Source organism: Pseudophryne corroboree, chromosome 6 (genome assembly GCF_028390025.1).
Source record: "Pseudophryne corroboree isolate aPseCor3 chromosome 6, aPseCor3.hap2, whole genome shotgun sequence".
NCBI lineage: Eukaryota > Metazoa > Chordata > Amphibia > Anura > Myobatrachidae > Pseudophryne > Pseudophryne corroboree.
The window spans coordinates 40,331,222-40,357,291 of NC_086449.1; the positions used below are offsets into that span (position 1 = coordinate 40,331,222).

At 48.2% G+C, this 26,070-nt stretch overlaps 2 protein-coding genes across 8 annotated transcripts in view; one reads left to right on the plus strand and one right to left on the minus strand.

The window, feature by feature from the left end:
* AP4M1 (adaptor related protein complex 4 subunit mu 1) overlaps positions 1–3,728 on the plus strand; it is an 80,225-nt gene extending 76,497 nt beyond the window's left edge. For both annotated transcript variants that reach the window (XM_063930904.1, XM_063930903.1), the window contains exons 13-16: positions 1,092–1,139; positions 1,260–1,310; positions 1,531–1,648; positions 3,298–3,728. In XM_063930904.1, the coding sequence (XP_063786974.1) occupies positions 1,092–1,139; positions 1,260–1,310; positions 1,531–1,648; positions 3,298–3,495 (415 nt within the window). In that variant the 3' untranslated portion in view covers positions 3,496–3,728. The remainder of the gene's footprint in view (positions 1–1,091; positions 1,140–1,259; positions 1,311–1,530; positions 1,649–3,297) is intronic.
* Positions 3,729–3,933: 205 nt separating this feature from the next.
* STAG3 (STAG3 cohesin complex component) overlaps positions 3,934–26,070 on the minus strand; it is a 285,504-nt gene continuing 263,367 nt past the window's right edge. For 5 of the 6 annotated variants that reach the window (XM_063930901.1, XM_063930899.1, XM_063930896.1 and 2 more), the window contains exons 31-33: positions 4,516–4,599; positions 4,311–4,398; positions 3,934–4,234 (exon numbers count right to left, since the gene is read on the minus strand). In XM_063930901.1, the coding sequence (XP_063786971.1) occupies positions 4,190–4,234; positions 4,311–4,398; positions 4,516–4,599 (217 nt within the window). In that variant the 3' untranslated portion in view covers positions 3,934–4,189. The remainder of the gene's footprint in view (positions 4,235–4,310; positions 4,399–4,515; positions 4,600–26,070) is intronic. The other variant, XM_063930900.1, reaches the window with a different exon arrangement.

Here is a 26,070-nt window from a genome sequence, read left to right on the forward strand (position 1 = left end):
CACACCAGAACCTAAATTCTTTCTTAAAGTGCCCATGTCTCCTGCGGAGCCCGACTATCCCCATGGTCCTTACGGAGTCCCAGCATCCACTACGGACTACGAGAAATAGATTTACCGGTAAGTAAAATCTTACTATTTTAGTTAGGTTTTTTATTTTCAGGGAGCCTGAATACTGTGCAGGTGACACAGGTGTAACACTCACTACCGAGTGCCGTGCAGAACGCTTAAGTAACCTCATCACAATGACATCATGATACTTTCAACTTAATTTACTGCCGTGTTTCCTGCCGGTGCAAGCTTTGTAGGAGGACTAAGGGTCATACGTGGACAAGATTTTTGTACTTACATTAAATCATTTAAGACCATTGTTTAATGCATCCTCGAGGACAACTTCATAAGTAGACCGGATAGGTGGTGGTGTGATTTGTTCCGTCGATAGTAATTCTGTCCGGAACTCCCACGGCAGAAACTGAACAGTTTCACAGGTGCAGGAGAGGAGGATTATAAAATCCTCTTTGCGACGAGAAAACCCTTTGCTTAACCTTGGGCTGGCTTGGACAAACTCTGGGCCCAAGGCAGCTCTACTGCGAGGAAAAGGAGGGAATGTGTCACAGGTGTCGCTTTGGCGGTTGTTGCCAATGATAATGGCAGCTGCATGGGTCCGCAGTCACTACTTGTGACCGTAGCCAATGGTTGCACTTGGGAGCTTAATATGAAACGAGGAGGCAGCCATAGAAGGCGCCCATCTCTGACAGAGTTGAGCTGCCGAGCGGTAAAAATGGAATACTAATAAATAGCGTAACTAAGAAGGTGTGCTATTCTGGTGTCCAAGCTTCTCACGCACCTCGGTTCCCCCTACTTCCAATGCCCCCCAGCGGATGCCGGAAAAACAAGGTTTTTGAGATTAAAGATGTGTATAGTGTCCCATATAAGTCCTTATGTACAGGTTTGAGGTGGACAGACAGGCGCAGCTGCACAAATTGGTTCTGTGTCGGCATATGCTGTGGACTGTAAATTACCCTTCGTTCTGGATGCCTCATGAGGGAGTTGCATCCCAGCAGTGGCTAATGACAACATATATTCTCTTGCAGCCGCCTGAGGATCTACCTGAAACTGCGTTGTGACCTGAGCCCAAAGAGGTGAGGGAGCAGAGATAGGGGAGAGTACATGGCCAGAATTAGGAAATGTTGATTAAAATGACAGAGGGGAACGTTATTTAATGTTCTAACGAGTAATCTCCTTATTTTATTCCCATCCAGCCAGGCAATAAATGTACGCGTGCAGATACCTGTGCCAAAGGGAGCTAGCAGGTAAGTCTCTCACTGACACAAGTGCGAAGCGGTATGTACTTTTTACGTGAATGTACGTAGGCCGGAGTGTCAGAACGGTTCTAACAGAATACAGACTTTGCTGTACAGTTGACACACACAAAAGAATGAAAGGAAATACCTATTCGTTTATTAGTCTGTTCTAAATAAAAATAATTGAATATACCCTCCCCTAGTAATGTCTCTAACAATTATCTCCTAGTGTATCTCAGAGTCTGAGCAGCCCAGACCAGAGCGCAGAAATGTTATCAAATGCACAGTCTCTCACATGGAATATTCCACGGATCCACGGAGGAAGCCAACTTTCTGCTCTATTCAAGGTAACAGACCCCCCCCCCCCATATATATAATTTCCCTATAAACAGGTTACATTTGTGTATAACTGACCTCCTCATCCTTTGTGGGGGGGGGGCCTGACCCATAGAGGCACAGCCGGGAACCCTCTCGCCCTCTACATCCTCTGGTCTGCCCGAAATTGTTTTCCCTACAGGAGCAGGGTGCTTGGCACTGTACTAGAGCTGGTCGGGGGAGCTTGTATCTCCCCTCTCACCTTCTTTCGGGCTTGACGCCTAACTTGTCAGGCAGTGAGACGCACTCTTATTCCCTGTCTTGCTGCAAGGAACTTGTAGACAGTGGTTTGGCATTTTCCCGTAGCATGTCTTCTTCCGATTGCACACTACGGCTGTCCGCCTTCATGGTTTTTTTACGATCAGTTAATGCCATTTTGATATATACACGGTGGAGTCACATTATGACCACCAGCTAATAGCCGGAGTAACCGCCGTGTGCAGCACGGACAGCAGCTAGAGTGGCTGAACTGACGCTTTAGACACACGTCTGGTAGCCCCCAGATTCATTGTGACAGTGAGCTGCTCTACTGTAGCGCGTAGGTCGGCCCTCACGCACCTTCGTAGTTGACATTCACCTCTCACATCAGTGGCACGTGGTGCTCTGCAGTTTCCATATCAGTTACTTGCAATGGCGCCATTTGTCCAGTCATGATACACCACCACCGCAGCAGCATGCAAACAAACTGCGCGGTTTAAAAAATACTGCCACCCTTGGCACGATAATCATTGCTTTTTGCAAATCAGATAATTTGCCCCTTTTACCCATGACAGCAACGAGTGATACAGTATGTGTGCAGACGGCCTATCACACACATTATATACCCACCAAGCCAGTGCACGACACATGACGTACTTCATAGGCGACGCGCTGCCAACATCAAATGTAGGAGATGGTCATAATAATGTGACTCGACGTGTTTATTTATATAGCTTTCGGAACTCATCCAAGTATCTGAGCGGTGTGGCTCTTGACACGGGACTCATTGAAACTAGGTTTTAAGCCTCTGGTCATTGTACATTATGCTCTGGTGGAGTACATAAAGACTCAAGTAACTACCTTTTGTGGATGTCTTGTTTTGTCCAAATTGTGTTTAGTTAGCTTGGCCATAGGGGGGTGGGGGAAGAGTTCCTTTCTATGCATTAATGCCTGCAAGTCTGTAGATGCTATGTTTCAGTCATGTTGTTGCTCAAGTAAAGATTGAGGGATCAGAATCTTGAGTGTAATCCTTTGCTCTAAATGAAAGATAAATTTGGAAACAGGTATGGTCAGTTAAGTGATATGCTTCCAGACCCTCATACACCCCCAAAAATCAGCATGGCAGGCAATCTATACCAGGATCACCTGTGTTGGGTGGCAGTCTACTTCTCTTCCAGTATCAGTGGCTTAGTTCCACTTCAGATGCCTGGGTGAGAAGCATCATAGGTCAAGGTTGCACCATAGCTCTCTTGAAGTCCCCAACCAGATGAGTTCTCAATGCTGGTCTTTACAGAGATTTTTTTTTTTTTTTAAATCAGTTTACAGTTTTATTATATAGATGTCTTCTATAGAATCATAGCTGCCTGAGCATATTCAATGTGGCTTGGAGTTTAAGATTACTCTCTTATTTTGTGTTGCTTAGGTGGATGTGTCTGGATGTCTCTCCGTGCCTTCTGTCCTGGACCTGCCTCCCCTCAACCTCTCCTTCCAGGTGCCGTCCCTCACAAGTTCTGGCCTCCAGATCCGATTTCTCAGGCTCCGTAGCGAGCTCCCAACAATGATCCACACGTGGGTCAGATATTTAACCCAAAGCGATTCATACAGCGTCCGATTTGGGTAGCCGGATACAACGGGCGCACGCTCGCTTGGAAGACTTTCACCGTGTCAAATTCCTAGCAACTCCTATTGTGCCCTCCGCGTATGAACTGCGCAGAAGACCTATTCGGAATCCTGCTTTGGCTTTAATAGTAGATACCATATTTAGCTCAGGTCAGTGTTTCCCTATCCAAACTTGAAGAACCACCAACAGCTCATGTGCATGAATAAAGATTGATTAAACATTTGTGGAAACAACGTGTAAGTGCCATCTGAAACTCTCTGCCAAAGAGTGAGCCACATAACGCGTGTCTGGGGCAGATGACCAACTTCATCTTGAGTAAACGGGTGGCTAAAGTGAAACGCGGGAGCTGTTTAGGGAATCACATGGCAGGGATCCTGAACAAGACTCATCTGACCCGGTTGGGCGTCCCCGCCCTTCCCCCAAATAAAAATGTAGATATTCTTGCATAATAATGTTTAATTCATAACAAACCTAAATGTCAGACTTTATTCATGGTATGGCAATGTGCAGGGCAGTATACAGTGGTACCTGCAACTGAAACACAGTGGTCTGCAGCCATACAACGTCAAACTACAGACATCTATGTCTGAAAACAAAGTTTTCTTTTATATGTTTTACATACACGCACCGATGTAAAATTCAAACGTAACAAAGCAGTGAACATAAATACACAGCTACACTGTACTGGAGGCTGTCACTCTTCACTGTCGATAATAGCGGAATCCAGGAGGTCAGGAGGCTGCAGTAAAACAAAAGAAAACAGTTAAGAGTGCGCTGTGTATGGCGCATATAGAATGTGCGGCTATATATCTCACCTCCTCTCCGACTGACGGGCTGGTGCTGCTTTCTGCCTCATCGATCACCAAATTTTCTTCTTCGTCTTCCTTCTCTGTGAGATTCATCCTGCAAAGTCCAATTAGAAAACTGTTGGTGCACGTTTTGCAGATCGTTATTTAGTATGCTGGGCTCGGCAGAAGCCCGGAGCCCTGCGATGAGTTATTTGTGCAGTGTACATCTCACCGATGCAGGATGCCTTGCAATGTGTGCGGCGTTCCTGTGCTGTCGGAAGAAGAATCTATGGGGCGGCTGGTACGGACGGGCTCACTAATATAAACAATATAACAGGCGCCAAGTTTTCAGTAGAACTTTATAGAAAAGTTGAGAAACTGAGATATGAAAGAGAAGGAAATGCGATGAAGAACTAATCACACTGAAATCTACAGGATACTGAGAATAAGTTTTGTACTTATATTAAATTCTTTTCCTGGAATCCATTGGGGGTAAACTGCGGGAGTTTATTTACTAAAGGTCAAATGCCATAAGAATTTTTTCAAGCTCTAAATCAATGGAAATCGATACAAATCGATGTTGGTTTTTAGGGGCTAAAACACACATTTACTAAAAATATTAACATGAATATACTTTTCTTGCAAAATACATAAGAACAATGCTATTGTATATGGCACATGCACACATAGCTTTTCCACAGATACTCTCTTACTGTGTAAAATACAAAGTGCGCCTTTGATACCCCCCAGCCTGTCTATGACTGGGGAGTATAGGGGAGCCGTCCAACCACCACATAATACCACTAAAACTGACAGTATAAAATATAAATCAGTCTGGAGGAGGGGGGAGATTGTACTCACCGCTGTCCTGTAGTTCCGTCAGGCGTCGTACCTTTCACTGCTCGACAGAACGGCCCCGACACGCGCCGCACGCAGCGGTGTCCGGCCCCTTTTTAGATTTACCGCTCTGGTGGAGCGGCCCCGACACGCGCCGCACGCAGCGGTGTCCTCTCTTATACTCACCGCTGCCATGCTGCCGGAATCTTCTGCTGGTGGAGCGGCCCCGACACGCGCCGCACGCAGCAATGTCCGGCCAACTCAGGAGAGCTCAGTGTCTCCCTCAGCCGGGGCCCATCCCGAGCCGCACGCAGCTGCGATGGGACCCCGCCGGCAGCTCCCGCGGTGCAGACTGGCAGTGGCAGAGCTGCCAGTCTGTGTGTGGAAGAAAGAAAAATAAAATAATAAAGAAAAAAGAAAAATTTCTTCAGCTAAACCCACCAGCTCCCTTGGGCACTAAACTAAGACTGGCTTGGAGGGAAGATAGTAGGGGAGGAGCTAGCCACAGTGTGAGAGTTTTAAAGTGCCAGCTCCCAATTACTGCCTACTATTTCCCCATTGTGACTACGCTCCAGTGGCCCCTAGTGGATGAAGGAGAAAATAAGATTTTACTTATCGATAAATCTATTTCTCGTAGTCCGTAGTGGATGCTGGGGACTCCGTCAGGACCATGGGGAATAGCGGCTCCGCAGGAGACAGGGCACAAAAGTAAAAGCTTTAGGATCAGGTGGTGTGCACTGGCTCCTCCCCCTATGACCCTCCTCCAAGCCTCAGTTAGGATACTGTGCCCGGACGAGCGTACACAATAAGGAAGGATTTTGAATCCCGGGTAAGACTCATACCAGCCACACCAATCACACTGTACAACCTGTGATCTGAACCCAGTTAACAGCATGATAACAGCGGAGCCTCTGAAAAGATGGCTCACAACAATAATAACCCGATTTTTGTAACAATAACTATGTACAAGTATTGCAGACAATCCGCACTTGGGATGGGCGCCCAGCATCCACTACGGACTACGAGAAATAGATTAATCGGTAAGTAAAATCTTATTTTCTCTGACGTCCTAGTGGATGCTGGGGACTCCGTCAGGACCATGGGGATTATACCAAAGCTCCCAAACGGGCGGGAGAGTGCGGATGACTCTGCAGCACCGAATGAGAGAACTCCAGGTCCTCTTTAGCCAGGGTATCAAATTTGTAGAATTTTACAAACGTGTTCTCCCCCGACCACGTAGCTGCTCGGCAGAGTTGTAATGCCGAGACCCCTCGGGCAGCCGCCCAGGATGAGCCCACCTTCCTTGTGGAATGGGCCTTGACAGATTTAGGCTGTGGCAGGCCTGCCACAGAATGTGCAAGTTGAAATGTGCTACAAATCCAACGAGCAATCGTCTGCTTAGAAGCAAGAGCACCCAGTTTGTTGGGTGCATACAGGATAACAGCGAGTCAGTTTTCCTGACTCCAGCCGTCCTGGAAACCTATATTTTCAGGGCCCTGACAACATCTAGCAACTTGGAGTCCTCCAAGTCCCTAGTAGCCGCAGGTACCACAATAAGCTGGTTCAGGTGAAACGCTGACACCACCTTAGGAAGAAACTGGGGACGAGTCCGCAGCTCTGCCCTGTCCGAATGGACAATCAGATATGGCTTTTGTGAGACAAAGCCGCCAATTCTGACACTCGCCTGGCCGAGGCCAGGACCAACAGCATGGTCACTTTTCATGTGAGATATTTCAAATCCACAGATTTGAGCGGTTTAAAATGTGATTTGAGGAATCCCAGAACTACGTTGAGATCCCACAGTGCCACTGGAGGCACAAAAAGGGGGTTGTATATGCAATACTCCCTTGACAAACTTCTGGACTTCAGGAACTGAAGCCAATTCTTTTTGGAAGAAAATTGACAGGGCCGAAATTTGAACCTTAATGGACCCCAATTTGAGGCCCATAGACACTCCTGTTTGCAGGAAATGCAGGAATCGACCGAGTTGAAATTTCTTCGTGGGGCCTTCCTGGCCTCACACCACGCAACATATTTTCGCCACATGTGGTGATAATGTTTTGCGGTCACCTCCTTCCTGGCTTTGACCAGGGTAGGAATGACCTCTTCCGGAATGCCTTTTTCCCTTAGGATCTGGCGTTCCACCGCCATGCCGTCAAACGCAGCCGCGGTAAGTCTTGGAACAGACCTGGTACTTGCTGAAGCAAGTCCCTTCTTAGCGGCAGAGGCCATGAGTCCTCTGTGAGCATTTCTTGAAGTTCCGGGTGCCACGTCCTTCTTGGCCAATCCGGAGCCACGAGTATAGTTCTTACTCCTCTACGTCTTATTATTCTCAGTACCTTGGTTATGAGAAGCAGAGGAGGGAACACATACACCGACTGGTACACCCACGGTGTTACCAGAACGTCCACAGATATTGCTTGAGGGTCTCTTGACCTGGCGCAATACCTGTCCAGTTTTTTGTTCAGGCGGGACGCCATCATGTCCACCTTTGGTCTTTCCCAACGGTTCACAATCATGTGGAATACTTCCCGATGAAGTCCCCACTCTCCCGGGTGGAGGTCGTGCCTGCTGAGGAAGTCTGCTTCCCAGTTGTCCACTCCCGGAATGAACACTGCTGACAGTGCTATCACATGATTTTTCGCCCAGCGAAGAATCCTTGCAGTTTCTGCCATTGCCCTCCTGCTTCTTGTGCCGCCCTGTCTGTTTACGTGGGCGACTGCCGTGATGTTGTCCCACTGGATCAATACCGGCTGACCTTGAAGCAGAGGTCTTGCTAAGCTTAGAACATTGTAAATTGCCCTTAGCTCCAGTATATTTATGTGGAGAGAAGTCTCCAGACTTGATCACACTCCCTGGAAATTTTTTCCCTGTGTGACTGCTCCCCAGCCTCTCAGGCTGGCATCCGTGGTCACCAGGACCCAGTCCTGAATGCCGAATCTGCGGCCCTTTAGTAGATGAGCACTCTGCAGCCACCGCAGAAGAAACACCCTTGTCCTTGGAGACAGGGTTATCCGCTGATGCATCTGAAGATGCGATCCGGACCATTTTTCCAGCAGATCCCACTGAAAAGTTCTTGCGTGAAATCTACCGAATGGAATCGCTTCGTAAGAAGCCACCATTTTTCCCAGGACCCTTGTGCAATGATGCACTGACACTTTTCCTGGTTTTAGGAGGTTCCTGACTAGCTCGGATAACTCCCTGGCTTTCTTCTCCGGGAGAAACACCTTTTTCTGGACTGTGTCCAGAATCATCCCTAGGAACAGCAGACGTGTCGTCGGAAACAGCTGCGGTTTTGGAATATTTAGAATCCACCCGTGCTGTCGTAGAACTACTTGAGATAGTGCTACTCCGACCTCCAACTGTTCTCTGGACCTTGCCCCTATCAGGAGATCGTCCATTTTCTTTGAAGAAGAATCATCATTTCGGCCATTACCTTGGTAAGGACCCGGAGTGCCGTGGACAATCCAACCGGCAGCGTCTGAAACTGATAGTGACAGTACTGTACCACGAACCTGAGGTACCCTTGGTGAGAAGGGCAAATTGGGACATGGAGGTAAGCATCCCTGATGTCCCGGGACACCATATAGTCCCCTTCTTCCTGGTTCGCTATCACTGCTCTGAGTGACTCCATCTTGATTTGAACCTTTGTATGTAAGTGTTCAACTATTTCAGATTTAGAATAGGTCTCACCGAGCCGTCTGGCTTCAGTACCACAATATAGTGTGGAATAATACCCCTTTCCTTGTTGTAGGAGGGGTACTTTGATTATCACCTGCTGGGAATACAGCTTGTGAATTGTTTCCACTACTGCCTCCCTGTCGGAGGGAGACGTTGGTAAAGCAGACTTCAGGAACCTGCGAGGGGGAGACGTCTCGAATTTCCAATCTGTACCCCTGGGATACTACTTGTAGGATCCAGGGGTCCACTTGCGAGTGAGCCCACTGCGTGCTGAAACTCTTGAGACGACCCCCCCCACCGCACCTGAGTCCGCTTGTACGGCCCCAGCGTCATGCTGAGGACTTGGCAGAAGCGGTGGAGGGCTTCTGTTTCTGGGAATGGGCTGCCTGCTGCAGTCTTCTTCCCTTTCCTCTATCCCACGGCAGATATGACTGGCCTTTTGCCCGCTTGCCCTTATGGGGACGAAAGGACTGAGGCTGAAAAGACGTTGTCTTTTTCTCCTTTATACGGCAATACTTCCATGTGCCGTTTGGAATCTGCATCACCTGACCACTGTCGTGTCCATAAACAACTTCTGGCAGATATGGACATCGCACTTACTCTTGATGCCAGAGTGCAAATATCCCTCTGTGCATCTCGCATATATAGAAATGCATCCTTTAAATGCTCTATAGTCAATAAAATACTGTCCCTGTCAAGGGTATCAATATTTTCAGTCAGGGAATCCGACCAAGCCACCCCAGCGCTGCACATCCAGGCTGAGGCGATCGCTGGTCGCAGTATAACACCAGTATGTGTGTATATACTTTCTAGGATATTTTCCAGCCTCCTATCAGCTGGCTCCTTGAGGGCGGCCCTATCTGGAGACGGTACCGCCACTTGTTTTGATAAGCGTGTGAGCGCCTTATCCACCCTAAGGGGTGTTTCCCAACGCGCCCTAACTTCTGGCGGGAAAGGGTATACCGCCAATAATTTTCTATCGGGGGAAACCCACGCATCATCACACACTTCATTTAATTTATCTGATTCAGGAAAAACTACAGGTAGTTTATCAGAAATATGTAACACCTCCTTCATTGCCCTTAACAAGTAACGTGTGGCCCTAAAGGAAAATAAGAATTTACTCACCGGTAATTCTATTTCTCGTAGTCCGTAGTGGATGCTGGGAACTCCGTAAGGACCATGGGGAATAGCGGGCTCCGAAGGAGGCTGGGCACTCTAGAAAGATCTTAGACTACCTGGTGTGCACTGGCTCCTCCCACTATGACCCTCCTCCAAGCCTCAGTTAGGTACTGTGCCCGGACGAGCGTACACAATAAGGAAGGATTTTGAATCCCGGGTAAGACTCATACCAGCCACACCAATCACACCGTACAACTCGTGATATGAAACACAGTTAACAGTATGAAACAATAGAGCCTCTCAACAGATGGCTCAACAATAACCCGATTTAGTTAACCATAACTATGTACAAGTATTGCAGATAAACCGCTCTTGGGATGGGCGCCCAGCATCCACTACGGACTACGAGAAATAGAATTACCGGTGAGTAAATTCTTATTTTCTCTAACGTCCTAGTGGATGCTGGGAACTCCGTAAGGACCATGGGGATTATACCAAAGCTCCCAAACGGGCGGGAGAGTGCGGATGACTCTGCAGCACTGAATGAGAGAACTCCAGGTCCTCCTCAGCCAGGGTATCAAATTTGTAGAATTTTTGCAAACGTGTTTGCCCCTGACCAAGTAGCTGCTCGGCAAAATTGTAAAGCCGAGACCTCTCGGGCAGCCGCCCAAGATGAGCCCACCTTCCTTGTGGAATGGGCATTGACAGATTTTGGCTGTGGCAGGCCTGCCACAGTATGTGCAAGCTGAATTGTACTACAAATCCAACGAGCAATAGTCTGCTTAGAAGCAGGAGCACCCAGCTTGTTAGGTGCATATAGGATAAACAGCGAGTCAGATTTTCTGACTCTAGCCGTTCTGGAAACATATATTTTCAGTGTCCTGACAACGTCTAGCAACTTGGAGTCCTCCAAGTCCCTAGTAGCCTAGGCACCACAATAGGCTGGTTCAGGTGAAACGCTGACACCACCTTTGGGAGAAACTGGGGACGAGTCCTCAATTCTGCCCTATCCATATGGAAAATCAAATAAGGGCTTTTACAAGACAAAGCCGCCAACTTTGATACTCGCCTGGCAGAAGCCAAGGCCAATAACATAACCACCTTCCACGTGAGATATTTCAGATCCACGGTTTTTAGTGGTTCAAACCAATGTGATTTTAAGAAACTCAACACCACGTTGAGATCACAAGGTGCCACAGGAGGCACAAACGGGGGCTGACTCTGCAGCACTCCTTTTATAAATGTCTGAACTTCAGGTACTGAAGCTAGTTCTTTTTGAAAGAAAATCGACAGAGCCGAGATCTGTACCTTAATGGAACCCAATTTAAGGCCCATAGTCACTCCTGCTTGCAGGAAAAGCAGAAATCGACCTAGTTGAAATTCCTCTGTTGGGGCCCTTTCGGCCTCACACCATGCAACATATTTTCGCCATATGCGGTGATAATGAGTTGCTGTAACCTCTTTCCTGGCTTTAGTAAGCGTAGGAATGACTTCCTCCGGAATGCCCTTTTCCTTCAGGATCCGGCGTTCAACCGCCATGCCGACAAACGCAGCCGCGGTAAGTCTTGGAACAGACAGGGCCCCTGCTGCCGCAGGTCCTGTCTGAGTGGCAGAGGCCATGGGTCCTCTGATATAAATTCTTGAAGTTCTGGGTACCAAGCTCTTCTTGGCCATCCACGAGTATCGTTCTTACTCCTCGCCTTCTTATTATTCTCAGTACCTTTGGTATGAGAGGCAGAGGGGAGAACACATAAACCGACTGGTACACCCACGGTGTTACCAGAGCGTCCATAGCTATCGCCTGAGGGTCCCTTGACCCGGTGCAATATCTTTTATAGCTTTTTGTTGAGGCGGGACGCCATCATGTCCACCTGTGGCCTTTCCCAATGGTGTACAATCCTATTGGAAGACTTCTGGAGGAAGTCCCCATTCTCCCGGGTGGAGGTCGTGTCTGTTGAGAAGATCTGCTTCCCAGTTGTCCACTCCGGGAATGAACACTGCTGACAGTGCTAACACATGATTTTCCGCCTATCGGAGAATCCTTGTGGCTTCTGCCATCGCCATCCTGCTTCTTGTGCCGCCCTGTTGGTTTACATGGGCGACTGCCGTGATGTTGTCTGATTGGATCAGTACCGGCTGGTTTTGAAGCAGAGGCCTTGCCGGCCTCAGGGCATTGTAAATGGCCCTCAGGTCCAAAATATTTATGTGTAGGGAAATAACCTGACTTGACCAAAGTCCCTGGAAATTTCTTCCCTGTGTGACTGCCTCCCAGCCTCAAAGGCTGGAATCCATGGTCACTAGGACCTAGTCCTGTATGCCGAACCTGCGGCCCTCTTGAAGATGGGCACTCTGCAGCCACCACAGTAGAGATACCCTGGTCCTTGGAGACAGGGTTATCAGCCTATGCATCGGAAGATGCGATCCGGACCACTTGTCCAACAGGTCCCTCTGAAAAGTTCTTGTATGGAACCTGCCTAATGGGATTGCTTCGTAGGAAGCTACCATTTTTCCCAGGACTCGCGTGCAATGATGCACCGCTACCTATTTTGGCTTCAGGAGGTCTCTGACTAGAGATGACAACTCCTTGGCTTTCTCCTCCGGGAGAAACACTATTTCTGGTTTATGTCCAGAACCATCCCCAGGAACAGTAGACGTGTCATAGGAACCAGCTGTGACTTTGGACTGTTTAGAATCCAACCATGCTGTTGTAGCACTTTCCAAAATAGTGCTACCCCGACTACCAACTGCTCCTTGGACCTCGCCCTTATAACGAGATTGTCCAAGTACGGGATAATTACAACTCCCTTTTTTTGAAGGAGTATCAACATTTCGGCCATTACCTTGATAAAACACCCTCGGTGCCATGTACAGTCCAAACGGCAGTGTCTGGACTTGGTAATGGTAATCCTGTACCACAAATCTGAGGTACTCCTGGCGAGGATGGTAAATGGGGACATGCAGGTAAGCATCCTTGATGTTCCAGGATACCATGTAATCCCCCTCGTCCAGGCTTGGAATAACCGCCCTGAGCGATTCCATCTTGAACTTGAATTTTTGTGTTCAAGGATTTTAAATATAAAATGGGTCACACCGAACCATGCGGTTTCGGTACCCCAACCCGTGTGGAATAGTAACCCCGTCCTTGTTGAAGTAGGGGCACCTTGAGTATTACCTGCTGGGAATACCGCTTATTAATTGCCTCTAGCACAGCCTCCCTGCCTGAGGGAGTTGTCAGCAAGGCATATTTTAGGAAACGGCTGGGGGGAGACATCTCGAATTCCAGCTTGTACCCCTGAAATACTACTTGAAAGAAACAGGGATCCACCTGTGAGCGAGCCCACTAATTGCTGAAATTTTTGAGACGGCCCCCCACCGTACCTGGCTACACCTGTGGAGCACCCGCGTCATGGTGTGGCCTCACAGGAGGCGGGGGAAGAATCTTGATTCTGGGAACAGGCTGACTGGTGCTGCTTTTTTCCCTCTACCCTTGTCTCTGTACAGAAAGGAAGCGCCATTTGACCCGCTTGCTTTTCTGAAGCCGAAAGGACTGTACCTTTGTCTGTGAGGAAACCTGAGGTAAAATTATTTCTTCCCAGCAGTTGCTGTGGATACGAGGTCCCAGAGACCATCCCCAAATAATTCCTCACCCTTATAAGGCTCTCTATGCGCTTTTTAAGTCAGCATCACCTGTCCAGTGACAGGTCTCTAATACCCTCCTGACAGAATGGACATTACATTTATTTTGGATGCCAGCCGGCAAAATATCCCTCTGTGCATCCCCCATATATAAGACGACGTCTTTAATATGTTTTTATGTTTTCCAACTAGTATCCCTGTTTGACAGGGTCACCGACCACGCTGCAGCAGCACTATCTGCAGGTCTCAGTCTAGTACCTGAGTGTGTAAATACAGACTTCAGGATAGCCTCCTGTTTTTTATCAACAGGTACCTATTAAAGTGGCCGTATCCTAAGACGGCAGTGCCACCTTTTTTGACAAACGTGTGAGCGCCTTATCCACCCTAGGGGATATCTCCCAGCGTAACTTATCCACCTGGCGGGAAAGGGTACGCCATCAGTAACTTTTTATAAATGACCAGTTTCTTAACGGGGGAACCCACGCTTTCACACACTTCATTTATTCATCTGATGGGGGAACAAAACACTGCCTGTTTTTTCCCCCCAAACCTAAAACCCATTTTTAGAGGTGCTTGGGTTAAAATCAGAAATGTATAACACATTTTTTATTGCCGGGATCACGTCACGGATGTTCCTAGTGGATTGTGTATATGTCTCCACCTTGTCGACACTGGAGTCAGACTCCGTGTCGACATCTGTGTCTGCCATCTGAGAGAGCGGGCGTTTTTGAGCCCCTGATGGCCTTTGAGACGCCTGGGCAGGCGCGGGCTGCGAAGCCGGCTGTCCCACAGCTGTTACGTCATCCACCCTTTTATGTAAGGAGTTGACACTGTCGGTTAATACCTTTCACCTATCCATCCACTCTGGTGTCGGCCCCACAGGGGGCGACATCACATATATCGGCCTCTGTTCTGTCACCATATAAGCCTCCTCATTCAACATGTCGACACAGCCGTACCGACACACCGCAGACACACAGGGAATGCTCTAAACGAGGACAGGACCCACAAAAGCCCTTTGGGGGGACAGAGTAAGAGTATGCCAGCACACACCAGAGCGCTATATATATACAGGGACTAACTGAGTTATGTCCCTAATAGCTTTTATATAATATACTGTATACAGTGCCAATTGTAATGCCCCCCCTCTCTTTTCCCTCTTACTGTACTGTAGAATTGCAGGGAAGAGCCAGGGAGCTTCCCTCCAGCCGAGCTGTGAGGGAAAAATGGCGCCAGTGTGCTGAGGAGATAGGCTCCGCCCCTTTTTCGCGGCCTATTCTCCCGTTTTTTATGGAATTCTGGCAGGGGTATTTACCTCATATATAGCCCCTGGGGCCATATATTGAGGTATTTTAGCCAGCCAAGGTGTTTTTATTGCTGCCTCAGGGCGCCCCCCCCCAGCGCCCTGCACCCTCAGTGACCGGAGTGTGAAGTGTGTGAGAGGAGCAATGGCGCACAGCTGCAGTGCTGTGCGCTACCTTGGTGAAGACAGAGTCTTCATGCCGCCGATTTTCCGGACCATCTTCTTGCTTCTGGCTCTGTAAGGGGGACGGCGGTGCGGCTCCGGGACCGAACATCAAGGCTGGGCCTGCGGTCGATCCCTCTGGAGCTAATGGTGTCCAGTAGCCTAAGAAGCCCAATCCGGCTGCAAGCAGGCGAGTTCGCTTCTTCTCCCCTTAGTCCCTCGCTGCAGTGAGCCTGTTGCCAGCAGGTCTCACTGAAAATAACAAATTCTAAGACTATAACTTTCTAAGAGCTCAGGAGAGCCCCTAGTGTGCATCCAACCTCGGCCGGGCACGAAATCTAACTGAGGCTTGGAGGAGGGTCATAGTGGGAGGAGCCAGTGCACACCAGGTAGTCTAAGATCTTTCTAGAGTGCCCAGCCTCCTTCGGAGCCCGCTATTCCCCATGGTCCTGACGGAGTTCCCAGCATCCACTAGGACGTTAGAGAAAATACGTTTGTTTCTTCACCGTCGACACTGGAGTCAGTGTCCGTGTCTGTGTCGACCGACTGAGGTAAAAGGACGTTTTAACGCCCCTGACGGTGTTTGAGACGCCTGGACAGGTACTAATTGGTTTGCCGGCCGTCTCATGTCGTCAACCGACCTTGCAGCGTGTTGACATTATCACGTAATTCCTTAAATAAGCCATCCATTCCGGTGTCGACTCCCTAGAGAGTGACATCACCATTACAGGCAATTGCTCCGCCTCCTCACCAACATCGTCCTCATACATGTCGACACACACGTACCGACACAGCACACACACAGGGAATGCTCTGATAGAGGACAGGACCCCACTAGCCCTTTGGGGAGACAGAGGGAGAGTTTGCCAGCACACACCAAAAACGCTATAATTATACAGGGACAACCTTTATATAAGTGTTTTTCCCTTATAGCATTTTAATATATATAGTCATATCGCCAAATAAGTGCCCCCCCTCTCTGTTTTAACCCTGTTTCTGTAGTGCAGTGCAGGGGAGAGCCTGGGAGCCTTCCCACCAGCATTTCTGTGAGGGAAAATGGCGCTGTGTGCTGAGGAGAATACGCCCCGCCCCCTTTTCGGCGGGCTTCTTCTCCCATTTTCTGAGACCTGGCAGGGGTTAAATACATCCATATAGCCCCCAGGGGCTATATGTGATGTATTTTTAGCCAGAATAAGGTACTATCATTGCTGCCCAGGGCGCCCCCCCCAGCGCCCTGCACCCTCAAGTGACCGCTGCTATGAAGTGTGCTGACAACAATGGCGCACAGCTGCAGTGCTGTGCGCTACCTTATGAAGACTGAAAAGCCTTCTGCCGCCGGTTTCTGGACCTCTTCACTTTTCGGCATCTGCAAGGGGGTCGGCGGCGCGGCTCCGGGACGAACCCCAGGGTGAGACCTGTGTTCCGACTCCCTCTGGAGCTAATGGTGTCCAGTAGCCTAAGAAGCCAATCCATCCTGCACGCAGGTGAGTTCACTTCTCTCCCCTAAGTCCCTCGATGCAGTGAGCCTGTTGCCAGCAGGACTCACTGAAAATAAAAAACCTAACAAAACTTTTACTCTAAGCAGCTCTTTAGGAGAGCCACCTAGATTGCACCCTTCTCGGCCGGGCACAAAAATCTAACTGAGGCTTGGAGGAGGGTCATAGGGGGAGGAGCCAGTGCACACCACCTGATCCTAAAGCTTTTACTTTTGTGCCCTGTCTCCTGCGGAGCCGCTATTCCCCATGGTCCTGACGGAGTCCCCAGCATCCACTAGGACGTCAGAGAAAAACCTGTTAGTAAAATGTGTGTTTTATCCCAAATTACAACATCAATTTAAAATCTATTGAAATTGACTTTTAGTAATTGTAACCCTGAGACTGTGAAATACGGAGCTTCAGAGAGGGAACAATGGGAATCTCCAATAGTAGGTACACCTAGGACTGTCTTTCTAAAACAACTACCGATACTGCCTCCTGCACCTAGCCTCAATGCACCATGTGGCGTAAGTGAGCCGAGCGGTGTAGTCATTGCCAGAATGCAAGCTATAGTCACAACTGGATGCGATAAACCCGCTTGACAAGACAGCACTGAACAACTGGACTTAAAAAAAGCTGCAGTCGCAGCACTTCTCATACAGATGCAGACTCAGTCGCACACAGCTATGCAAATGTTGTATATCAAATGAATCATTGCAGTCTCGTGAAGCGATTTTGTTGTATCCAACTGGCGACTGAGACGAAAACGATGTGAAAAGGACACTTGGCTGCTTTTCAATCAGAGTCGCACAGAACCTGGCGCGTCAAGAAGAGATGTTTGGCCAACTGCTTGGGGGAAGGGGTGTTGTGTTTCACTCACCAACTACAGCAAATGAGACGTTAAGACATCTCGTCGGTACTTCTTCCTACTTTGCCTCGGTAAAGAGGCGTAGCGGAAAGCGATATGGCGGCATGATATGTATCACTATAAAACATATGACCTAGCATCAATTTTAAGTCCCTAAATACACACCTCCAGTTGGATTCCTTATAATGGAATCACTGAGGTACGGTTGAAGCCACGGACATCCAGCCTGCAGCTCAGCGTATTTGCGGCAACATAGGCGCGGCAAGTGTGCCCGCGACTAGGATGCACACGTGCGTCTAAGTACACGCGCCCATAGGAATACATGGGCCGCATACTTAGACGCAGCTCTGCGTACTTAGGCGTGCCCGGCCGTAGGCTGGATGAGCGTTTCTACATCTGTAAGTAATGAATGAAATGGAGAAAGAATAAAAGGAATAATCTATGGGGCCAATGGACACCAAAAAGAGGATTTTGGTACTTACCGATAAATCCATTTCTCTGAATCCTCTAGGGGACACTGGAGTCCTATACAGTAGGGGTGTGAAGCTTGCAACCGGAGGTGTGGCACAATCTAAAAATTAGCATTGTCTGCACAGCCGGCTCCTCCCCCTTCACATCCCTCCTCCCTCAGTTTGAAAAATTTGACTGAGAGAATAGGACATGACACTATAGCACATGGCGAGGAACCGAACCGTACAACATATCAAACAGCATCCAAGAACTCTTAATCGAATAACTAACGCTGTTTGCACGAACTATTTGAACAAGAACTTTGAACACAGCAGGTTGACAGCACCGAGGCGGGCGTCCAGTGTCCCCTAGAGGATTCGGAGAAATGGATTTATCGGTAAGTACCAAAATCCTCTTTTCTCTTTCATCCACTAGGGGACACTGGAGTCCTATACAGTAGGGGACGTCCCAAAGTTATCCCCCAGGGAGGGAGTGCTGTCGGTGGCCTGCAAAACTAAACGTCCGAACTTAGAGTCTCCGGACGCAAGAGTATCAAACTTGCAAAATTTCGCAAAACGTGTGGGCTGAGGACCATGTCGCCGCTCTGTAAAGTTGAATAGTGGAAGCCCCTCTGGCAGCCGCCCATGAGGCACACACTGATCTGGTGGTCTGAGCACCAGTCGGAACCGGAACCTGGTTACCACAGGAAATATAATCTAATCCATCTAGACAAAGACTGCTTATATGCTGGCTAAACCACTCTTTGGACCATCATAGAGAACAAACAAATGGTCTGACCTTCTGAAGGACAACGTAACTTGTACGCATATTCGTAAAGCTCGGACAATATCCCAAGACACGCCATCTGCGCATCCCTGAAAAGATGGGACTACAATCAGCTGGTTTACGTGAAACCCGAAACGACCTTAGGAAGGCAATCTGTTCTGCCCTTTCCTCATGGAAAAGTAAAAACGGAGTCTAACATGATAAGGCTACAAACTCAGAAACTCTCCTGGCCGAAGCCCAGGCAAGTAATAATGTGACCTTCCAAGAGAGATATTTTAGGTCTGTTCTTTCCAACGGCTCAATAGTTGGTCATCAGAAAAAATTCCAACACTAATTTTAAGTCCCACGGCGTAGTGGGAGTACGGAAAGGAGGTTGTATCCTCAGAACCCCCTGTAAAAAGGTTTGAACCTCCTGTAAGGATGATAATCGCTGTTGCAAAAGTATGGAGAGAGCTGAAACCTGAACCTTCAAAGGAACCTAGTCCTAGTCCTCCATCTAGACCAGCTTGAAGAAAAAGTAGAATTTTGGTAAGTGGAAGTTCGTCGAATTCCACCCACCTTCAGGACACCAGTCCATGTACTTCTTCCAAATTCTGTAGTAGTGTATGGCTGTAACAGGCTTCCTAACAGCAAACCTTGTAGGAATAGCCGTTCTCGGTATCCCTGTTTCTTAATTTCCGGGTTTCAATAGCCACGCCGTTAAGCGTAGCTTGTTCAGTATAGGAACGGTCCCTAAGATAGCAGGTCCTCTCTCAGAGGTAACCGCCACGGATCTTCCGCTAGTAACACCCGCAAGTCTGAGTACCAACTCCTGCGGAGCCAATCTGGTGCCATTAGAATCGCCCACACTCATTCTTGTTTCACCTCTTTTTAAAACTCTCGGCATGAGTGGGAAAGGTGGAAATATGTAAACCCTTCTGTAACACCAAGGAAGTGTTAATGCATCCACTCCTTCTGCTGCTGGATCTCTTGTCCTGGACACATATCTGGGCAGCTGATGATTGTGCCGAGACGCCATTAGGTCCAATTGAGGTAGACCCCATCTTCTCACCACCATGTCGAAAATCTGTGGAAGTAGGCACCACTCTCCCGTCTGCATGTCCTGGCGACTGCAAAAATCTGCTTCCCAGTTCTCCACACCTGGAATGAACACTGCCGAGAGGATGATGTTTCGCCTTTCTGCCCACAACAAGATCTTTGTGGCTACCCTTAACGCCATTCTGCTGTTTGTTCCTCCTTGACGGTTTATGTAAGCCGTCGTCATGACATTGTCCGGCAGTATCTTTTAGTGTTGACCCATGACTAGGTCATCGGCTATGAAAAGCGCATTGTAAACTGCTCTCAGTTCGAGAACGTTTATGGGTAGGCTGCTCTCCTGTAACCACCAACCTTTATGTCCATGGATACCATGAACTCTCCTTGTTTCAAACCTGCAATAGCTGACTGGATTTAGTCCATCCTGAATCTGCAAACCGTGAGGAATTTGTGCCTCCAGGACGGCACCCCAACCTCTGAGACTGGCGTCCGTTGTCAGGATCCTCCAATCCCAAATACCAAATCTCTTTGCCTACTGCGAGATTCTTGTGCAACGACCACCAAATCAAGGAGGTTCGTATGCGTAATGGAAGTCGGATTCTTCGATGTAGAAGCCAGTGCGAACCTGCTCTTCTGAGCAATGCGGTTCATGTGGAATGGTCGGGAATGAAGTCTGCCGTATTGGATAGCTTCAAACGACGCCACTATCTTCCCTAGAAATTGCCTACAGAGGTGTAGAGAAACCGTCTGTGTCTTTAGTACCTGAGCCACTAACCTCTGTGGGTCCTGGATCTTGTTCTCTGGTAGGAATACTCTCAATTGTACCGTATCCAGTTGGCATGAGGTTGGATTGTTTGGAAGTTCACAATCCACCCATGTTGAATGAAAAATTGATGAGATGTTTGAGCATCCTTTATCAGCTGTTCCTGAGATGAGGCCTTGATCAGTAGATCGTCTAGATAAGGTATGATCGTGACCCCTAACTGTCTCAATCCTGTCACCATTATTGGTATGATCTTTGTAAAGATTCAGGGCCCTGAATTGGTAGTGATCCTTCACCTGTGCAACCTTAAGTAAGCATGGCGGGGGTCCAAATCGGGATATGAAGGCATTGTGCACTACCAAAAGATTTGAATAAAATCCCGTTCCTCTTTAAGGATCCGGGACTGGTGACATAACCCCTTGTATGCAGAAGTCTTTGAATTTGCCGACTGTACTGCTCCTGCTCGCAACGGGCACCTAGGACCTCAAGCTGTAAAGAAACGGACTGTGTGGACGTTTTTGAAACTGTATCCTTGACCCAAACGTCTGGTGAGGTTTTGGCCCAGGCGTCCCGAAAACCTTCCAACTCTGCGCCCACCAAGGGGGACCCCAGGTGAGCAGGGAGACTGTCATGCCACGGGTTTGTGAGCAGGTTTGTCATGCCACGAGTTTGTGAGCAGGTTTGTCCTGCCTTCTGTGCGACTGTGAACGACCTCTACCTCTCGAGTAAGAAGTAGGTAGAAAGGTAGATCTCACTGCAGTTGTCTGCGAAATCCACTTGTCTAACTCAGGACCAATAACATCTAACCCCCAAATGTAATAGTCTCTATTCTTGGGATCGGAGTCCACTCGCCCTTCTCTGAGCCATAAAATTCCTCTAGCCGAAATGGGTGAAACCGAGATGCAGGACGCTATTTTACTAGCGTCCTTTGAAGCCTGGCACATAGAAGTCGCAGATTCTCGAATATGCTCCGCTGAGAATTTTCCTACAGGCTACTTTCTTACGCCCAGCCCATGCGACAATGTGCTGATACAAAAATTGATTTTAATGCAGTGTCTACCTTCGCGACATGACATATCCTTTAAGGTGGTCACGCTAGGCATAGGGGACATTGTCTTCTCCCCGCTTCCTAAGCGCCCCGTTGTGTGTTTAAACGTTTATCAGTCTGGAGAGTTTGAGGCATAGACATACGAATAAATGGAAAACTCTCTGGTTCCCTAACTCCTTACTTCTTGAAGCATAGGATCACCATAAAACTCCTGATCTCAGGTAGACTTAATTATCTCGCCTTTTCATCTATAAGACCCTCTTCCTCCATCGTGTAAGATGGGAAGGATTCTATTAACCGCCTTGTTCACCTTGCTTAAGGCTTGCGCAGGAGGGATTAATTTAAATTAGAAATTGCTCCATGGTCTTGGAGAATCCCTCAGCCCTTACTGACTGCTGCGGGATTCTGACATTTCCTTTGAAATATTTGTCAGGGCTTGCTCCCCTGATCTTGGCGGAACCTTGCTCCCGAGTTGAGCGCCCTTAACTAAACAGGGAACGCATACCCGGGGGTCGCCCAAACTAACGCTCATCTTATTACAGTTTGTATCCATAATAAGTTCTAGTGTTCTTGGTAAGTGCTTTTGACTTTCGAAGCCGCACCCCATAGAGCGCTCCACAGTGCTTTCCCCCTTTATAATGGGAACAGAAAGACCGTAACGGGTGATGGGATTAGAGGTACACTGGATCCACCTAGCTGGATCTTTTTGTATATAATACACAAAAAAAAAATTAATTTTTTTTTCTATAATAATAATAATAATAATAATAATAATAATATCACCAGCCTCGTTGCAACCCTCGCACACCCAACTGTATTTCAGTTCTGAGGTCGGGGTTGTGAACCAGTCGTTCCCTTTATTTCGTCGGGATCTTTTGTTTAGAAGTCCCTTGAAAAAATTTATCATAAATGCATTGAAAATCCATTGCAGCAGAGTCCTAATATACAAATCTCCAGTAGAGGGAGTAGTGCTCTATTATAAAAACCCCTCCCTCTGCTCTGACTGCCCTGGAAGCCTGTCTAATCTAAAGGGAGCGTAATACCTCCTATGGAGCTCTTTTGGCGCCTCCAATCAGTTTTAAAAAGGCCGCCAATTACATTTAATATATATATATATATATTTTAAAGGCGTCCCCTGATCACTTTGCCTTCTTTACGGCTGCTTCAGGCCGACTTACCAACAAGAGGTCTTCCGCCTCTTTCTAACATATCCCTCTTGCTGTCTCCCCCAGTCCTCCGCTGGCGGCAGGAGGGGACGGGATACCGTTTGAGCGGGCGGCGGGCGGGGACGCGCTTCCTAAGCGCCCCGCTGTGTAAACCAATGGAGATTAGAACCCATGACTTTTGGTCTAGTCTATGGGAGCCTTAGCCCACTAAACTACAGCAGCAGATATTTTTGCGCTGCGTCTCCCCCTGCGCTGCAAAGGAAGGGGGGCAGACGGGGGAGCTGATACACAGCGGGAGCCGAGAGACCGCGCTGTGCCTACGGCGGGGGAGCCGCGCCGCTAGCCTGCCAGGGACTACCACAGAAAAGCCTGTTTCTGCGTGCAAGGGTAGCGCAGGAGAACTGCTGCGGCTGTCAGCCGCGGTGGACACCATCCCTAGGCGCAGGGGCGGTGGAGGGAGGGAGCGCGCCAACAGGATCACTGCGTGAGAGCTGCTGCGGCCGGAAGACACCAGCATGGAGGGAGGGCTGCAGCGGGCGATGCTGCGCTGGCAGTCAAGTTTACCAGAAGGCAGCAGCGTGCAGAGGGATTAACATTATAAAGATCTCCTGCACGAAGATCATAATTTTATGAACTAGGGCCCCTGTTACCACCAGTACTCACAGTACCCTGAGACACTCCTGACTCTGTGCCTCGGATTTTACTGTAAAGAGATGTAGATCCCTTTAGTTGGGCTCCTTGTCTCTCCGTTTTGAAGACTTTTGTCCCCCTTTTATTAGGTTGACGCAGTCTTTCTTCTTGTGGTTAAACCTGCACCCTCCTTTAATTTAGGAGGGATTGGGCAGTTTCTCTTTAGCTAAAGCCTGTACCCTCCTTTTAGTTAGGAGGGATTAGGCCAGTCAGAACAAAACATAAAAAATAAAAATAAAAAATGAATAATAATGCTATTATTATTATTATTATTATCATCCTTTATTTATATGGCGCCACAAGGGTTCGGCAGCGCTCAATTACAGAGTACATAAACAAATACTCAAACAGGAAAACAGCAACTTACAGTTGATGACAGTATAGGACAAGTACAGGGTAAATAAACATAGTTACATCAGCAGATGACACTGGAATAAGTATCAGGTGGCAGAAGACTGCTGGAGTTGGTGCAGTTGAAGATTATTAAAGTAAGAAAGGATAAGCACATGAGGGAAGAGGGCCCTGCTCGTGAGAGCTTACATTCTAAAGGGGAGGGGTAGACAGACAAGAGTGACACAGATGGGGTACATAGAGAGCGTAGAACAGTGGGTTAGGAAGAGATTTGGCTGGGTTTGGTGAAGAAGTGCGTCTTGAGAGATCGTTTGAAGTTTTGTAGAGAGGTGGAGAGTCTGAGGGGGAGAGGTAGGGAATTCCAAAGAAGTGGTGCAGCACGTGAAAAATCTTGGCGGTAGGAGTGGGAGGAAGTAATCCGTAGGCAGGAGAGTCGGCGTGCATTAGCAGAGCGAAGAGGACGGGTGGGAGTGTAAAGGGAGATAAGGTCAGAGATGTAGATGGGAGAGGAGTGGGTGAGGGCTTTGTAAGCGAGTGTGAGAAGCTTGAAATGGACTCTGAAAGGGAAGGGGAGCCAGTGAAGGTCTAGTAAGAGAGGAGAGGTGGACGTAGTGCGTTTGGTGAGGAAGATGAGCCGGGCAGCAGCATTGAAGATAGGTTGGAGTGGAGAGAGGTATTTGTCAGGAATGCCAGTCAGGAGCAGATTACAGTAGTCCAGTCTGGAGATGACCAGTGAGTGGATAAAAGTCTTAGTAGCATCCTGGGTCAGAAAGGGTCTGATCCTGGAAATATTTTTTAGATGAAAATGGCAGGTTTGTGAGGTGCTGAATGTGTGGTTTGAAGGAGAAGGAGGAGTCAAGGATTACTCCAAGACAGCGCACTTGGGGTCTAGAGGAGATAGTAGTGCCATCAATAGATATCAGGATTTTGGTAATTACCGATAAATCCCTTTCTCCGATTCCACAGGAATGAGATTGTAGGAGGTGAGGTTATGCGGGAGGGAGTTAAGATGATCAGCTCTGTCTTAGCTATATGGAGCAGGAGCTCCCATCTGTGCTTCTTTCCTCCTAGCACAATTTTTCAAACTGAGGGAGGAGGGATGTGAAGGGGGAGGAGCCGCTGTGCAGACAATGCTAATTTTTAGATTGTGCCACACCTCCGGTTGCAAGCTTCACACCCCTACTGTATAGGACTCCAGTGTCCCCTAGTGGATGAAAGAGAAAGGTGTCTACCTACATGTCCCACTCAGGTAGGGGATTAAATCCTTGCCGATCTAGTGGCCGCCAGCACGTAAAACATTTGAATTCCCTTCATAGAGGTGAGGAGCAGCATTCACCTTTTATTATATAATTTGTTGACATATAACCTGAGTGCTCCCAACACAAAGATTACTATTCCTCCTCTTTTTTCCTTCATGCTTCAACTACTAGGTGGGGGAAGCCATCACCACTGGGTTGGGTATGTGTGGTCAGGAAATGCTTCAAGATGCCCAGTGGGAAAGGCGAGCACTCCACGGGTTCTATTCCCATTCGTTGGTTGTTATAATACCCAATGATATGGTTAGGTGGCACTCATTCATTCTTCTAAACCTTCTCCAGTGTAGGAATCCATTTGGTTGAAAAGATGGAGGACTGAATGGTCAGATCATGTAAAAAGGTCTGTACCTCCAGAAAGAGCAGCATCCTCTTCTGGAAGAACACAGGAGCAGAAATGTGGACCAAATATGAATGCGACTTCCAACCACTATCCAAACTAACATTTAAGAACAGGCCATTTGGAATGAACTTTACACTGTAAGGAAAACCCTTAATTTCTTAAATCAGGCCTGTGCCGCTTCACATAGAATATTGGGGGTCATTCAGAGTTGATCGCTAGCTGCCGTTGTTCGCAGCGCAGCGATCAGGCTAAAAATCGGCATTTCTGTGCATGCACCGCAATGCGCAGGCGCGTCGTATGGGTACAATGAACATCGTGGGTTTGCACAGAGTGTAACGACCATTCCAGTCGCATGTCCAAACGCAGGAAGATTGACATGGAGTGGGCGTTTCTAGGTGTCAACTGACCAGTTTCAGGGAGTGCTTAGAAAAATGCAGGCGTGGCAGGGCAGGTGTGTGACGTCAAAAGTCGTCCCTCCGTCATTAGAATCAACGCACATGAAGAGTAACTACAGGGCTGGTCTTGTTTTGCACAAAACGATTTTGCAGGCACTCTGCTGCACAAGCATTCCCACTTCTGCAAAGCGAAAATATACTCCCCAGTGGGCGGCGACAATGCGTTTGCACGGCTGCTAAAAACTGCGAGCGATCGATCAACTCGGAATGACCCCCATTATCTGGAATGCTCGTTTATAATAGTGCAAACTGAATGCACGGACTTGAATGTCAAAACAATTGACCTGATAACTCGTGCGAATC